At 42.5% G+C, this 18,154-nt stretch overlaps 1 protein-coding gene across 1 annotated transcript; it reads right to left on the reverse strand.

The window, feature by feature from the left end:
- Positions 1-753: 753 nt before the first annotated feature.
- LOC105932261 (ralA-binding protein 1) lies at positions 754-17,952 on the reverse strand. Its single transcript, XM_012871338.3, has 10 exons — positions 17,884-17,952; positions 14,211-14,513; positions 8,778-9,209; positions 7,521-7,870; positions 6,054-6,215; positions 4,701-4,832; positions 3,608-3,718; positions 3,395-3,516; positions 3,195-3,315; positions 754-2,242 (listed from the first exon to the last, which is right to left on the reverse strand). The coding sequence occupies exons 2-10, from the start codon at positions 14,458-14,460 to the stop codon at positions 1,928-1,930; spliced, it is 1,995 nt and encodes a 664-aa protein (XP_012726792.2). The 5' UTR covers positions 14,461-14,513; positions 17,884-17,952; the 3' UTR covers positions 754-1,927.
- Positions 17,953-18,154: the final 202 nt, after the last annotated feature.

Consider the following 18,154-nt stretch of genomic DNA (forward strand, 5'->3'; position numbering starts at 1 on the left):
GGGTAACATGAGCCACTCTAATTATACGCTTTGTAAAAAAGGAAAGTTTTAAGATTAGTCTTAAAAGTAGACGGGGTGTCTGCCTCACGGACCAAAACTGGGAGTTGGTTCCACAGGAGAGGAGCCTGATAGCTAAAGGATCTGCCTCCCATTCTACTTTTAGAGACTCTAGGAACCACCAGCAGACCTGCAGTCTGAGAGCGAAGTGCTCTGTTAGGAACATACGGGGTAATCAGAGCTCTGATATATGATGGAGCTTGATTATTAAGGGCTTTATACATTAGAATTTTAAATTCTATTCTTGGTTTAAGAGGAAGCCAATGAAGAGAAGCTAAAATAGGAGAAATATGATACATCTTGTTGATTTTCATCAGAACTCTTGCTGCAGCATTTTGGATCAGCTGAAGGATCTAAAACCTTTAAGTGTGACAGGAAGGGTAAGGACAAATACATATATAAGCGGGAACTACTTTTTCCACAGCACTGCATACCTTAATGTTGGTGAGAAAAGCCTAAGCACTGTGGTTTTCTAGTGGATTTCTGGCAGACTTGACAAAAAATACTTTACAAATTAGGGCAGTGATGTTATCTCAGTTTAGGATCATTCTCCAACACCCTTAAAAAGGGGAACACTTTTATTTAAACTGGGACAAGGTATTTGAATAATGTGCTCTGGAAAGTGCTGACACTTTCAGAATAAAAAGTTAAACTTTTTAGGCCATGAGCAAAAAAAGAAAAACAAAAATACACAGATCCAGATCAACACTTTATTCTTCACAGCATTAGTCTGTCTGCAACAGTCTGCTAAAAAAAAGCTCCAAACAATAGGAAAACAACCCCAGGAGAAGCTTTAGTGTCGGTTTCAGTCGTAGGATTAATACAGTTTATATCCAGCCGGTGACCAAAGCAGGGGCAGCCACACTAGGATCATCGCTACAAGTCAGCAACAATATAAAAATTAACATACGCGGACACAAGAGCTCATAATAAATTGTGTTTTGCAATGTTGCTCTAATATACAATAAAGAAAAGTCAGGCTGCGCCTTTGCTTTAAATTGCATTTAATCAATGACCGTCCCTTCTGCAAGGAGTCATGGATCCGTCATGAAATGATGGAACAGTTTCTCACATCTAGAATTATAACAGTTAAAAAAAAAAAGAAAATGCACACATTCAACATAAAACAACCCCACAGATGTGTCACGACGACATTAAACCTAAATCTCCAGGTTTCCTCGTCTGGAAACGGGAGCGAATGAGTGCACTTGTCTACGTTTTGCTGTGGTGGGATTAGGTTTTTCATTCAGTCGTCTGTTCCTCATTCTTCCAAAAAAAAAAAAAAAAACAGCAATAGATCTCTCTCTATATATAAAGCTTTAAATTAAACCATGGCATTTTATGAGCATTTTATATATATATGTACAGACATCATGTTAGAATGATAGTAAAATTTAAAACGTAAAGATAGACCAATCATAAAATCCTTCAGCAATCAAAGAGCTTTATTTTGCATTCGTGGCTCTCCGGCATTTTGAGCTATGGCACAGTGGTCGGCGACGTCAAATTTCAGGGATAAACGGAGTTACAACAACAACAACATTATGTTTTGTGATGATTTCTTGATTTAATTACCAGTGAAAAATAAACTCTAATCTCTCTGACATCCACCCCGCTCCCTTCATTTTTCACCCTTTCCTCGTCATCCTTTCAACAGGCTTGGCACAGCAGATTTGAATAATATGGTCCCCGGGAGTCCCCACAGGAGGAGCCGCTCACCTGCGACAGCTGCTACTCTCTTCCTAAGGTGTGCTGTTCTGAACGGGGGGGAGTGGGAGTCAGGATGCCACAGGGATGCTCATTAGCCCCCTACTCCAGGTTCCTGTGGATCGTAAGCGACACTCGATCAGAGCCAGACGCCTCACCCATCTCACATGTTGGTGTCTCTCCTGTCTTTGCCCGGCGACGGCTTTGAAGGATCCTTCGGTGCCTTCCCGTTGGTCGGGGCAGGTGCGTCCGCGGCGGCGATGGCGGCCACAGCGGAGACGGAGCGTTTGGTTTGTTCCTCGCTGCGGGCCTCCGGGCTCGGCTGGGTGGGAGGAACCGGCTCGGCGGGGGGAGAGACGGTCCGTTCCTGCTGCTGCTGCTGCTGCTTGTGGCTCTGCAGCAGGCGGAGCTGGACTCGGAGCTCCAGGATGGCTTCCTGCTCCTCGTGGATGGCCTGGTTCAGGTGGGTGTTCTTGTTCTGCGGGGGATCAACGAGGCTACTTTACGAAAACCGAGAAAGGAGCGAATTTCCAACATGTTTTATCAGGATTTTAATGCGACGGATGAAACTGGAGGCGGTGCACAGTTTGTGTGAAGTGGAAGGAAAACGCTAACCTGACAACAGCCAGACGCATGTCTCGCTCCGCTTAGCTCCACTCACATACATCTGGGACCTCTCCATAGGAATTGCCTTTATTGAAGGCTGGGCTTTATCAAAAATCCTTGCATATGATTGGATAAGCCACTTGTCTGTCATCTTTATTAACGTGCTATTTCAACCAGTCACACCGAAGCTAACCCGTGACGCTGATGCGAGCGACGCAGAGAAAAAAAAAACGCACGCACTTTATTGACAGTGAGCTGACAGGAAGAGGGGCAAAGACAGGCGGCAAAGCGCCGCGGGTCGGAGTCGATCCCGGGCCGACCGCGTTGAGGACTAAAGGCCTCCTAATATGGTTCACGCTAACCGCTAACGGTTAGCGGCTAACCGCTCGTTAGCGGCTAACCGCTTGCCAAATCTGGTCGGGAGAAGGGCGAAAACATGGTTTCCACCAACAAAAGCCTTCAGAGCCGGTCTCTGATGTTCTTCTAATGAAACAATATTAGGTAGATTGGACAACACGGAAGAAATAGCAGCATCAATGTTAACGCTTGCTTCCTCAACGAGCCGCCATTGCTATCAAAACAGTCTCACGGTCGCTTCTCCACTACGTCACATCTATGAAACTCCAGCCCTGCGTCCTGATTGGCCAGACCATAAATTTGGTTGGGGAAATCATTTTCAATGAGCGATGTCCCAGATGTATGTGAGTGGAGCTAGGCGGAGCGAGACATGCATCTGGCTGTTGTCAGGTTAGGAAAACGCCGCATTGGTTTGTCAAACAGAAATCAGCGAAACCATTTAAGGCAGGACCGCTGGTTCACCTCACCTCTAGTTCCTCGTTTTGCTTCTGCAGGTCTTCCAGTATCATCTGCAGCTCTTCCTCATCTTCACTCTCGCTTTCACTGTCCGAGGAGTACTCCTCCGTCTCGCTGCGACCCTGCTGCCGACTGGTGAGGAATGCGCCCGCGTTACTACCTCATAACCACGGCGACTGCGTTAAAACGATCCTCCGTTCCCCTCTCTTACCTCTGAATGTCTGCGATTTCCGCCCTCAGCCTCTCGATTTCTTCCTTCTCCGTGGCAATCTGTCTCCGTAACACCTGTTCGAGAGCGATCAGCTCCTCCTGCTCCGTCAGAATCTCGTTCTCCTGTGATCAGCCAGAAGAAGTTATTAATTAAAACACAGAATCCTCTGGGATAGGGTTGATTTCATCACGTTTAGGTGTAAAAATGAGTCACCTGTGCTAAAAGCAGGTTGATGACTTCCTCTTCGTTCTCAGTCATTTCCTCTTTGGACACGTCTTCCTTTGAGAGACTGGCTATTTCTTGTGCTATCTTAGTCTCGCACTCCTGAAACGGCACAGATGTAAAAACGACACAGCGGCTGTCAGAACAGGCAGATCCAGGATCAGTCAGTCCAGTCAGTAGGAGGAAGACAAAGTAACAGCGTTGGGTAACCTCCAGAAGGGAATAAAAGGTGACAAGTGTGTGTCGCCTTATTTTCAATCAACACATCACAACAGTTACCGTATTTTTCAGACTATAAGGCGCACTCAAAATCCTTAAATCTTCTCAAAGATCGATGGTGTGCCTTATATATGATTACCGTTGTGCTTAAAAATCTGTTAAAATGTGTAAGTACGGCTCTGGTTAGCAAAGAAGCCGCTCCATTCAATCGATACTCGGAGCGTTAGGGTACACTGTGTCACTACCTGATAGGACCCCTGAGCTGTCTACAAGACTGCCTGATTGTAATGTCGAAACTAGAAGTACGGCCCAGCACCAATAAACCTAGTAAGTTAATTCAATATAAAAGTTACGCTTATTTTGTCTTTATGTTAGAAACAGGGCAGTGTAGTCCAGATACTCTGTCCTCCCGACAGAGACGGATAGCTCTCCCTCTCAGGAGAGAGCTGTGTATGCAGAGAGGTGCACTGCAAAAAGGGAAGTAAAAGTAAGTAAAGTTTTCTTCAAATTAGTATATTTTTCCTTGATATGTGCAGCTAAATAAGACTATTTGCTAATGGAATGAATAATTTACCCTTAAAATAGGATAATTAGATATCCACTACTTGAAATAAGATGGTGGATTTTAAATGCAAAAATCTTATTCACTTGGAAGAATATTTAATGCGCCTTATGGTCCGAAAAATACGGTACTAATGAAAACGATTAAAATCATGCGGCTGTACATGTTTACAATGAATAAATCTGAATCTAGAAACACGGCGACAGCAAATCAGCAGAAGACACGAGGAGCTATGAGCCTGTTGTGTGGTTTTATGCCTCCCTGGTTTTTCCTCCACACATAACGTGCGAGTGGGAACATTACCTGCCGCTTGGCCTCCCTCAGCTTGCGTTTGAGAGCGGTGAGGATTCTCTGAACCTCCCAGAGTCGCTCCTCCTTGGACAGGTCCTTAACGCCCGCCTGCAGGTCTCTGTGCAGGCAGTTCAACAGGAACTCCTGAACACAGACACCTTTATGTCCGCGGGTTCTGATCCCAGATCAGTGAGCGTGAGCAGCACGCAGGAGTCAAACACTTAAACTCAACCAACAATGAGTCATGGATGCTACAAATGTTTCATTTCAAAACTGCAAATTTATCCAGACTAATTTCTTTATTGGCTTTTATACCATTGTGGAAACATTTGAGCAGAAACTTATCTGTAGGTTTCAAAAATTGAGAAACAACGCAGAGTCTGGTGTAGAACCATTTCACTGCTATTTGAACCACTTGGACCGGCTCCTTGCTAAAATCTGTAGCCTCTGTTTGCCTAATAAGCCCTGGACTCTCCTACAAGAATCTGCAAAGCACAGCTGCTGAACTTTATCGTTATTAGAAACTGTTTTACTTTAACTAGGCCCGGTTTTAGGACCACAGGTCCAGTTCCACAATTTAAAGCCGTGTAAAATCCAAAATACTAGTGAAGTTGACTTTTTAATTCAAGTGCATTCTGTAAATAAGTCACAAATAAAAATAAATACAGATCCCTAACATTATAAAACGGCGAAATGTTGCAAATAAATGATTAAGAATGCTATTTAACATAAATCAATGTAAAAAAAAATGACTGCATTTATCAATATTATTAGATTTCAAAAAGTAAATACAAGGATATTTACACATGTTTAGATTTTTTTTGTATACCTATCCGAACCTGGAAATGGTCAAAGAAATGTCAAGACTGTGTAAGAACACTGCTAAGCATCCAAGAAAATGCCTTATAAAGACCTATACGCTGTTCTTTAATACGCAATAATGTAATAGTTGGGTGAAGAAAGAAAAATGTGTCCAAAAACAAGTTTAGATGCAAATAATCAGAAATATTAAGCAGAGATTTTAAAGTATTTAGCGACAAAGAAAGAAAAACACATGAAAATATTTCCGAAGATGTGCAGGAGCACAGCCCTGTGTCTCGGCACAGCTAGATGAAGCTTTTAAAAAAACAATAAATAGCTGATAAAAGTTCAACTTCATTGCATTTCACATTTTGTCCTAAGCTTTTCTTGCATTTCTGTAGTTTCCCACTTTTTGCAGCCATGCAACACACAACATTTAGAGTAATTAATACATGCTTGTGTAATCATGTTGCATTTTTTTTAAGAGAGGAGATAAAAATATAATTTTCACAATGGTTATAAAACGAGGGAATAAAAACCGGCCAGTGGTGGACTGAAACTAACCTGCCGCCGGATTTCCTCCTTGATGTTCTCCTGGGTCTCGGGCAGAGCTGGCATGGTTGCCATGTTGGACCAGCGGAGCGGCCGCACCACGGGCTTCAGGACAACGTCTCCGAACAGCTCTTTCACGTGGGTAAAGAAGATGTAGAGGACACGGTTCCCGATCTAGAGGGAAGGAGAACGCATCAGCAGAGTAAAAAGCAGGAAGACACGGTTTCCACCCTGCAGCTGAAACGTTTCTGGAGCAGTTCCTCTACAGCAGCCTGCTCCATATTTACATATTTACGTGTCCTCGTTCCACTGGTCCTGGATGCCTCCATGTTTATTTAACGGATGTGTTTTTGGCTCAGAGTGAGTTGAGCAGATGAATCCTATGGGGATAAATTAGCTGCACTAAACTGGGCCAGGGTTTCACAGACGAACTCACCGCTTGAACCAATGAAAACTTGCTTAACGTGTTGCTAGGGGAATGCTCTGATTTTTTGTGTCACCACTCCACACCTTTCCAGGTTCAAAGTCCTGGACTTTTATGTTCTTTTATAAGCTTAATGTTTTAAAAAAAGAAGGAATTAATGATACATGAACATACTGTAGATATGGAAGCTGCAACAACCACAGGGAGGGTGGATAGATGTTGAATGACCCACTGGATTGATGGACGTGCACACATGCATGAATGCATACATGGAAGGATGAACGGATGAGAACGAACCGATGAATGGATAGATGGTAAAATGGATGAATGCATTAATGGGTGTTTTAGATCGATGGGAGATTAAATCAAAATGCACACATTTCTAGACCACTCTTCCGGGGTTTATACAGGAATGACTAACGCTAATTGAATGCTCTTTTAATGCTCTTAGAAATTTTAATGCCATTAACAAGTACCCATGACTCAAATATATATATATATATATATATATATATATATATATATATATATATATATATATATATATATATATATATATATATCCCTTGCAGCTGATCTGTGGCTGTCCCTGTCCGACTTCATGTGAGATCGTAAAGCATTGTCACCCATTGTGCAAAGCTTCTTTTTCTTTTTACAAACACGGCAAAATCCTTCGTCATCTTTACCGTCGACAGGCTGCAGCCATGTCCCGAATTCCTCCTTTTCCATCCACTTTTGTTGAAATTTGCATTTTCCCCCACTCTCTAGCTCTTTCTCCGCCTCGAGCTTCTTTTCCGAACATCGTAAAAACATACGGCTTTACGATCAAACGGAAGCAGTTCAGCGTCTTTGGTTCCGCTCAAACATGCAGAATCAGTTATATCTGATATAATATATCTGACAAAACTGTTTTTATGAAAAAATAAAGCATTTTAAATGCCGCCGATAATTACATTTAATGAATTTTAATGCCAATTAAGGCCTTTTGATTACTTAATGACTTTGAATGACCCACGCTAACCCTGTCTTCCTCCTGCAGTAGTTTGGCTGCTGACCTGGATGGTCGGGTTGAGGACGATGGAGATGTTCTGGATGTTCATCTTGGTGTCGGCCTCCCTGGCGATGACGTGGTCCATGTGCGTGACGAGCCAGGAGAGGAGCAGCCGGCTCTGCGGCGGCACCTCGGCCAGCAGCTTGTGAAACTCCGCCACCTTCTCCGCCTCGGCCGGCCGTCCGCAGGCGTCCTCGAAGCGCTGCGCCAGCTCTCGACTCAGCAGGTTCTCCGGCAGCTCGCGCAGGTACTGCTTCAGCAGGCTGGCGACCGTGTGGGGGTCGTACTCCTCCAGGCAGGGACACTCCTCACGGTCGTAAGCCGCTTTCAGCTCGTCCACCTTGGACTTCATCCCTGGCGAGGAGAGATGACGAACAATTAATCGCATTTTCAATATAATCGTGATTTTAAAAAAAACGCAATTTCCAAATCGCAGAGGTCTGCAATTTTTGGCTATGTAACAATTAGGGAATTAGACACGTCCATTAGGTGTTGGTAAAATGTTTGAAGTGGGTTTGCCTCCACATGGAAGGGAAGACAGTTGCAGCAGTGAGATAATCTAATTTTATTACTTGTTTTAGAGTTTGTATAATCATACAAAGCATTAAGTACTGGACAAGTCAATCAGTTTAATACATAGACTTGCTTGTTGGTGGGAATAATGTTCTGATCAATAGAAACATTAAAAGTTCATATTTAAAATAGTCCTTGTTTACAAACATCTTTATTTAGAGGCAATTTTTGTTGCTTGTGGTTAATGCAGAGAAAAGTCAAAATTGCAATTTTGGTTGAAATATATTGTAGGCAGAACGCAATCATTACTGCTCCAAATTTAGATGCTGTGGGTCTTTTTAGCAACTAATCCACATGGCGAGGAAACAAATTGATTTGCTGTTTCTATATATTTTAAAACACATGATAAATTTAACTGAAAAAAAAAAAAAAAAAAAATCGCATTAAATTGCAATATTAAGAAAAAAAAGTGCAATTAGATTATTTTCCAAAATCGTTCAGCCCTAGACGAAGGTTTACATTTTTTATGCTTTTCCCCTCACGAGATAAATAAAAATAAGCACGTTTGAGATGTTTGTTTCTTTCCACTGTCACCACATGCTTGCTCAGAAGGGAAGGCCCTCCAGCCGGTGATGGAAAGCGACAGACTAGGCTTCCTTAAGCAGACAACGTTCTAATTACTGGCCTTTAAACTGAACTGTCTACATAACAGAAGGGATTTTATTACGTTTCCAGATATAAATCATACCTGAGACCCTATAGATGCCCTCACACTTCATGCCATAGCTCTCGATGTAGTCCACACATTCCCTGAAGATGGCCGGCAGCTGGATGCCGTCATACAGAGCGGTCCTCTTCACGGCTTCAGCCAGCGGAGCGCCGAAGATGGGTCTCACGGTCGGAGTCTCCACCGGGACCGGCTCCGCCTCCGAGGCCGGCTTCTTCTTCTTCTTCTTCTCCTTCCACTGCTTGACCACGTCGGCGGCGGTCAAGTCCTTGGACTTCTTCTCCTTGGCCTTGTCCTCTTTGGGGCCTTTCTCCTTCACCTTGAAGTCCTTCTCCTTCTTCTTGGAGAAGCTGGGCTTCTTGAACACGTGGATCCCCTTGGAGCGCTTCATCTTGGACGGGCTCTCCGCTTCGTCCGCCGAGCTGTCCTCCTGGAAGGCGGCGTATCCCTCAGCTGTGAGGAAAGGTTACAAACGGGGTTAAATCTGAGATGAGAGAAAAAAAAAAAAAAAGAAAACACCCTTATCTTCCTCCAACAGCAAAACTACGATAGCGGCGCGACAGAAACAGGAAGAGGGACGAGAGAGAGAGAAGACGGCAGAGAATGGGGACAGGGAAAAGAGGTCAGCCGCTGATTTAGCACAGCTCCCACAGCACCTCTCCTCTCTAAACCCGACGGTTCAGCTCCATTCCCAGCCAGCGGACTCGGCTCTGCTGCGGGAATCAAAGCGTCGTCTGCGATGCACCTTCCCTGGGAACCGGCCGCCGCCCTCCTTTTCTCTCTCTCACCGGGCACCAAGGTGGGAGCTAAATCTAAATCCAGATGTGGAAAAGTGATGACACAGGGCGGACAACGGCGGAAAACGGCCCACGCCGTGGGCGAGGCCAGGATGGACGGGTGGAAACCTCTCTTATCTGTTTTCCTAAATGCGCCGCGTTGTCGTATCAATGATGCGCAGCGCCGTGCAAAAAGGGTTTGAGTCCAGCCCTAGTTTCTGTCAACGTCGCCTTGAAGCGGCCAGACTTTCTTCTTCTGATCAATAGTTCAGGGTTCCTACAGCGTAAGGCAAGTGAAATTCAAGACTTTTTATGACCTTTTTAATGCCACTTGAAATAAAAAGTTAAGACCAACTTCACGATAAACAAGATAAACCTGGTTGCAACAACTTCACCCAAATGTTTATCTTAACATAAACCAGGGATGGGCAACTTCCATGATAAAGAGGGCCAAACTTTTTTCAGCACGACCATTGGAGGGCCACATGACCACGCACTTCAAACAATTGGATATGAAAGACGCTACAAATTATTCTTAATAAAAACAAATTTTAGATGAATTTATATCTGTATTTTTACTGCACCAACATATAACTATTTTCTGCGTATAAATGCATTTTAATACGTCCTTAAGCAAAAGACAAACCGTTTGCTTTAAAAAAAAAAAGTAATTTAAACTCCTCCACATCAATGCATTCAGGAGCATGGGACATTTCAACTTTACAAGGAAAGAGGCATAAAACGGAACAGAACTTAACTCAAACAATAATGTGTCTATCCAGAAACTGTGTGGGCTTTCTTACAATACTGAATGCTCTATAATTGTATTTCTGTTACTTTTTGATTATGCACATCTGTTAGCTTTTTATTCTGAAAAATCTAATGTCCCATGCTCCTGAATGCACCATAGCTTTCTGACGCTCACGAATGCATCACACTGGTCTGTGAACGCGGTGCTGTGTAGATGCTTTGCGGTTTCAAAACTCACGTCGGCTCTCACGGTTTATTGTTGTGTGTGTATTGCAAGAGACCACAACAAATAAATCAGCCGTACCTCTAGGGAACGCAAAAACCTTTGCCGTACTTCTTCCCATTTTGACTGAAAAATGTGACTTTCTCTGTCAAGTTTTTCCCTTTATGGCACTGCTAGTGGCCATGGCTCTTGACTTTCTTCCTCGCTGTTGCAAAGCGGCCCGTGCCCACTATTGTTTGGGTATGGCGCGCACTCTATCGGTCAAATATACAATTACAAGTTTTTATTTATTTATTTATTTATTTATTATTATTATTATTATTATTATTATTATTGATCCATTCGCGGGCCGCACTGAGTGATGACGAGGGCCGTATGCGGCACCCGGGCCGCCAGTTGCCCATCCCTGACATAAACCATTACTTTCTGGCTCAGTAGACATGTTTAACATTTTGAAAAACATTCCATATAGGAAGAAAGCTAAAAAACACACAAATTACAGATATATTTTTAACAACTACTGAACTGAATTCACAAACTTTGTTTTGTTCCCTACTAAAATAAACTATAAATCAGTTTTAAAAACCACAACATAACCAGTGCCAACTCTTTTTCGCAGCTATGGTCCGGCCGCAACAGTTTTTATTGGTTCCGCTATCAGGACAGAACCAATAATTGTTAAATTGAGCCGTTCGGTAAATTAAAAAATATATAATTGTATCAATTATTTTACCGTTTGGTAAGGATTACAAAAATAAAATCCTATTTATGACATGGTAACAATTTTAAGACCTAAGAACGACTAATTTAAGACATTTTAATGCCAATTAAGGCCTTAGTTTTATAATACAGAATTCAATGCCTTTTAAGACTTTTTAAGGATCCGCGGGAACCCTGATAGTTGGTCAGGCTTTCTGACGGTATTCAACGTTTTCTCTGCAGTCTGGCAGATTTAATAAACGTGAACTAAAAAAAAAAGAGAAATAAATAAGAATAAATCACAAAAGCACATTTTTGCCAGCTGCTATCCTCTTATCCCACAACGGGTCGCGAGGGAAACAGATCCAGGAGGGAAACCCAGACCTTCCTCTCTGCAGCGACATCCTCAGGTCAGACAGGATGAATTATGGGATGTCGTACCCAGAACCCCCAACCAAACCACCTCAATTAACTCATTTGTATGTGGAGAACCAGCGGCTCTACTTTGAGCCCCATCCCTGATAACAGAGCTCCTCACCCAGCCACCCTCTGGAGGGAGCTCTTTTCGCCTCCATGCATCCAGGATCTTGTTCTTTTAGTCATGATCCAGACCTCATGACTGTAGCTGAGCTCAGGAATGCAGACGGCCCGATAAATCTGCCGTCGTTACTGCAGAAGCCCCCGTACGTCCGTCCATCTCTCCATCTCAGCTTCCATTAAATAATTACACACTTTTCAAGCATGTGAAATGCAGAACAAATGAGAAGCTAGCAGTCACGCTAGTTTTCAATCACTGGTCTTCCCTGAAAAGGTTGTATTCATCTGGTCTTTGCCTCACAGAGTCATACAGTGACTGCTGGTAGGACTTGTTGCCTTGCAGCAAGAAGGTTCTGGGTTGAAATCCTGGCCTGGACTCTCCTGCTTTCTCCGGTTGCTTATGTCGGCCCTCTCTGTCACACCAAAAACATGCATGTGAGGCTAATAAGTCCCTCTAAAGTTAACCTTAAGATCTTATGCTGCGTTAAAAAGCCGCCCAGAGTTTCACCGCCTCCTGCAGGAGCTGCGCCCTGAGCAGTTTGACGACCCGCTGACTAGGTCTGGGCGATAAATCGATTTAATCGATTAATTCGAATTTACAATTCTTTAGGATTTAATTTTTGGAAAATCTGGATTTTATTTTGCCAATACACTCATTGGGTTTCCATGAAGAGAACAGCATGTGATGCTGAATATATGTTTAGGCAAATGTATTGTCAAAATATTGTTAAGTGGAAACTTTTTTTTTACCATAATACGAGGTACTTTATTTACTTTTTTTTTAAACTTAGTTTGAAGTTCACAAGTGCAGTGAAGCCTGTTCTTAGCTCAATGTGTAATACAACTAGCAGCAAATGTTTTGTTATATTTTCATTGTTTATAATGGCACGGCTGCCGTCTTGTTTTACAAGCATGTTTCACAGCTTGTTTTTAGTTGCACTTTGAATTCAGGTCAACTCCCTGACGAAATGCTTGACATAAAAGCAAGGTTTTAAAGTAATTTCTTTAATTTCTTTTTATGAAACAAAAAGGAGGAAAAAACTCGATTAATCAGATTTGGTATGATAAAATCGGAGATTTAATTTTTAATCCATATCGCCCAGCCCTACTGCTGACCGGCATCAGTGACCGCATCTCCAGCCAGGACAATCTGTCCATCTGTCTCAGGTTAGCGGACATCATTCAGGAGGCTTGATGTTCGCATGTAGCAGTGATAAGAAGTAAAAAAAATAATAATAAATTGTTCCCTTTGGGAAAATCCGCCCTTATGACACACAGCGGACTCTGTGATTGGTTGATGCTCCGCGTCTACCTGCAAAAGTTCAGATTTTCCAGATTATTGCGCCGGTTGCTCTACAGCCGCTTAACATGCGTCAAGCCAGACGTGCAGCGCTAACCCCATGGAAAGCTTCAGAGATTTAGACGTCTGGAAGCCGCTGGAGGCGCGTCCACCACAGACCCTGCAGTAGGGCTGAACAATTAATCGCATTTTCAATGTAATCGTGATTTAAAATAACGCAATTTCCAAATCGCAGAGTCTGCAATTTTTGGCTATGTAACAATTAGGGAATTAGACACGTCCATTAGATGTTGGTAAAATGTTTAAAGTGGGTTTGCCTCCACATGGAAGGGAAGACAGTTGCAGCAGTGAGATAATCTAATTTTATTACTTGTTTTAGAGTTTATATAATCATACATAGCATTAAGTACTGGTCAATCAGTTTAATACATAGACTTGCTTGTTAGTTGCACTTTATGTTCAACAAGGATTGATGTCCAAATCAACTAAAAGTTGTTCTCTCTTGAATAATATTCTGATTAATAGAAGCATTAAAAGTTCTTGTTTTAAATAGTCCTTGTTTACAAACATCTTTATTTAGAGGCCATTTTTGTTGCTTGTGGTTATTGCAGAGAAAAGTCAAAATTGCAATTTTGGTTGAAATATATCGTAGGCAGAACGCAATAATTACTGCCCCGAGTTTAGATGCTGCGGGTCTTTTAGCAACTAATCCACACGGCGAGGAAACAAATTGATTTGTTGTTTGTATATGTTTAAAAAGACATGATAAATCAAACTGGAAAAAAAATCATATTAAATCACAATATTAAGAAAAAAAAATAAAAATCGCAATTAGATTATTTTACAAAATCGTTCAGCCCTACCCTGCAGGTAAACCAGACGCCCGTGACTCTCGCAGCGCAGCATTGATGTGTGCATGCACGGTTGTGTATCTTTTGTGTCTCTGTGTCCACAAACAACTGCAGAGAGACACAAGCCTGCAGGGATTGAGCGAGCGGTCGGGTGGATGAAAGTTCTCACGCGCCCAGACATTAAATCTGCACCTAAATAATTAATCACTGCCCTACCTGCAGCAGTAATTGCTGAGATTTAATTTAGCCTCAGAACGTTTGGCGGTTTTGCCCAAGGGAGAAGTATAATATGTGCCAGAGAGTAAAACCGCGTCTTACTCCTTTTCTCCTTCTTCTTGAACTTGTTTTTCTTCTTGCCGTGCTCCTTGTCGTCATCTGAGACGTACGGGTCGGGCGGCTCATGGTGATGTCCGTCGTGAGGCGGCGACGGCTCGCCCGTGCGGTACAGACCCGGGAACTTGGTGGGGCTGATCTCCTCGGAGCTGGGGGTGCGGGCCACCCCGCCCGGGTGATCGGCCCTGCGCTGCTCTGCAGGGCTGCTGCTGGGGGGCAGGAAGCACTCCGTCATGTCCTCTCTGGCCGTATCGCTCCGCGGACCGACGCGTCACGCCTCCATCCCGCCTGCAGCGGTGGAAAAATAGGTCAACATGGGTAAACAGCCGGGCTCCAAGGAGACCCAAAGACTTTCATCAAAGTAGATAGTAACTGAGTTCACGTTACCTGGGCTGACAGATTAACTTTAAACTCTCACAAACAAAAATAAAAAAAAAAATAAAAAAATCAGAGAAGACATTACATTCGTTTTAACATTAAACTAAGGTTTTTTTACTTCAGGAAACATCTACAGGACTGTCTCAGAAAATTAGAATATTGTGATAAAGTTCTTTATTTTCTGTAATGCAATTAAAAAACATGAAATGTCATACATTCTGGATTCATTACAAATCAACTGAAATATCGCAAGCCTTTTATTGTTTTAATATCGCTGATTATGGCTTACAGCTTAAGAAACCCAAATATCCTATCTTCTGTACACCTACAATGCAGGGGTGTACAAACGTTTCGGTACGTGGGCCAAAAAATTTTAACCCAAAGGAACTCGAGGGCCAAAAAATTAACACATTTTTTAAACAAAAAAAATAAAAGTTTTTTACTTGCTCTACAAAATAGGATAATTTTACATAACTTAAATTAGTCAGATTTTTTTAATATTTTTTATAGGAAATTAATGTGTAAATCATTGTAGATTTAATTTTTTTTTAAAAAGGGGTTTGCTCAATTGTTGTATTCATCTCGTTTGCAAATTATTTTGAATAATAATAATAAACTCTTTTTGGTCTAGTAATATCAAAACAGTATTTGGGTCGGTTGTTTTTTGAAAACACTTTTTTTGATTTTAATGCACCAAAGTCTACATTTGAGTAATTAAATGTCACTGGATAGACGCTACTATGAAATTAAAGATAATGTCAGTATGTTTATTAGAAGATAAATACTTTGTGTTGTACTTAACATCTTCAACTGTAGGATTTTTACTTTTCTGTAATAATTTTGCCATAATTAAAAACTAAAATCTTCCGTCTGCATCAGCCACCTGTGCTGGTGGACCTAATCTTTCTTGAAATGCAATTTGGGGGGGGGGGGGGGGGGGGGGGGGGGGGGCAGAATCGATACAGGGGCCGTACTTTGGATCTGCTTGATCTAATGTCTTAATATAACAGAAATTATTGGATAATTTAAATAAAAACACAGATCAGAACATTTTGGACCGACCCCCTCATTAGTTGGTATATGCAGTAATTCTTGTTAATGTCCTTAACTTTGTGAAAGTTTTTGTTTATTTAAAACAACTTCCCTCTCAACCTATGAGTTGATAAAATACATTAAAATCCCTTAAAACGCTCCAAGAATGAGGGCGACGTTGTGGCTGAAAACGATAAACAACTTTCAAAAAGGCCAAATCTCAATCAGTTGTCTTTCGTGGTTGTATCGACATTTCTGGGCCAGAAATTAGGAGCTTACAGTAGTTGCGTCATCAAAAGCAGAGGTTTGCCCCTCTGTTCTCAGCATGTTGTGACGGACGACCTGTTAGTGGGTTAAAGCCAGGAAACGTTTGTGACATGCAGGACACCGTCCCTCAACGTAAAGATGATGCATCTTCGTCTTTCATCCAAGCATGACTACATACACGGCGCGGGGAAACGGTATTTGGCACATTTAGCCGTTTCTGATCACGAACGGCCAGGTGAAGGATCTGCCACTGCATGTCAAGTCCAGACTTTGACTAGGCCACCTAAAAACTATCATTTTATTTTATTTCTTTGAGTGGTTCAGAGGTGGACGTCCTGTTGAATTTTGGGTCATTTGTGTTGCTGCATAGCCCAAATGTGCTTGAGCTGAAAGACAAAAACTGATGGCATGAAGGTTTTGTGCGCCACCATGACTAAATATACCATTTTGCTCTGTAAAACTGATATTTTGTACGTATTTTCCATACATTTGACAAATGAAACTGAACAAACTGTGTGTGACAAGATGCTAGCAAGGCGATCCAAGCTCCAATCGCCCTTTTTTTTTTGGCCATTTCACTACTTTGAACTTTTGTCTCCAGCTTCTAATGAAGCCGTTTGCCTGCAGACGTTTCGTGCTGATCGGGTTTCGGCTTGTACCCACCACCGGGGACGCTTCGTTCTCGCTACGATCCCAGATTATCTAAAGCCCGTGGTCCGGATCTAGGCAGAACAGAAGTCCTATTTGGAAAAACAGATACGTTTTTATCCGCCTGATGGAGGAGGAGCAATAAGTAACGGCAAGCAAAATACTGTAAAGTCAAAGAAGAGACTGTGCAGTAGTTGTGTCTAAAAAGAGAATGATAGAGGGGGGGGGGGAGAGAAAGGTTTTCCTTCAGCTCCAAACATGTTCTTTCTTTCTACAGAGAGAGTAAATACCCTGTGTGAGACAGCGGAGAGCAGGTTTGCAAATGGATGGAACATTTCTGGGCGCAGTGGCTTAAATAAGTGGGTATGGAATGACTTATTAGACCGAAATGTTAGTAGAAAGCGATGAAACCACATCACATGGATGCAAAAGAGGAGGCAAAAAAAAAAATAGCAAAGTGAGCTGGAGCCAATGACAAGACAAGAACCGACTGATCTGAACCAGAGCAAGCAGTAACATCATGCAGGTGGTTTGCAAACACTAAGCTCAGCTCAATGAAAACTACAATGTGTTGCATGCTGCCTGGCTGCAGCTGTTGTCTGCACCCAGCAGATGGGGCTTCTGCCATTCAAAAAAACAATCCCAGCCACGTCTATAAGCGGCCCAATCCTCCGTGTAACCGAGGCTGATCCGAGGCCTGCAGACAGACTTTCTGCAAAATTGTAGCGACGAGCACGAAAAGGAACCTGAGCTGCTGTCAAAGTGCACCAGGAAGCAGAAGAAATGACCCTAAAAGGAGATGTGGCTTTAATCTGCAACGTGAATATATGCCGCTATGCAATAAAAACATAAATTAACATTTATATAAATCACTGTGTGTCTGCGAGCCCGGGCTAAATGGAGAAAACGACAGGAGAAAGGAGAAAACTCTTTACGTCTTAATCTCCCCCTTGCCTGCTTTGGGTAGCTCGACCTCGCCTTTTTGACTGATTTCTGCCTAATTTAAGCAAACTGCCTCCTCACAGCCAGTCCTGGTTTATCACACTGCTCTCATATTACTCCGCTTTGTTGGCAGCGCCCGTTTCCTGAAGCGTATTTTCCTCCAAACATGCATAAAGTGAAGCTCGGCTCTGAATGGAGCCGGGGGGCCCGTCTGCTAACGTTACTTCAGCTAGCTGCAAACATGTCCGCTGCGACAAAAGCCGCTGATTTAGCCGATAAAAAAACGTATTAATATCCGGATATATTTACAGAAAGATGCTAAACTTTATTTTGAGTCAGTCACTCTGTTATTTGAAAGAGTAATACCTGTAAGAATAAAAAAAAACTTTACCAAGTCTTGGTCGGTCAATCCCACAGTGGAACTTCCGGTTGTGTGTGTGTGTACCAAATAGAGTCTTCGGCGCATGCGTGACTGCAAAAGGGTCTGATGGGAAATGTAGTTAAAACTGACGTTTTTTGTACTTGCGTAAAGAAGATGTTTAAAATCAAATATTTATTATCTAGAAACTTTGTTTGAAACATGTCGTCTGTGCTATCGAAACCTTATTTTTATTTCTTTATTGTTGAGGCTGTCGGTGCACTGTAAAGCATTAAATGCGGAA

This window comes from Fundulus heteroclitus, chromosome 6, assembly GCF_011125445.2.
Source record: "Fundulus heteroclitus isolate FHET01 chromosome 6, MU-UCD_Fhet_4.1, whole genome shotgun sequence".
In the NCBI taxonomy this organism is placed as follows: Eukaryota; Metazoa; Chordata; class Actinopteri; order Cyprinodontiformes; family Fundulidae; genus Fundulus; species Fundulus heteroclitus.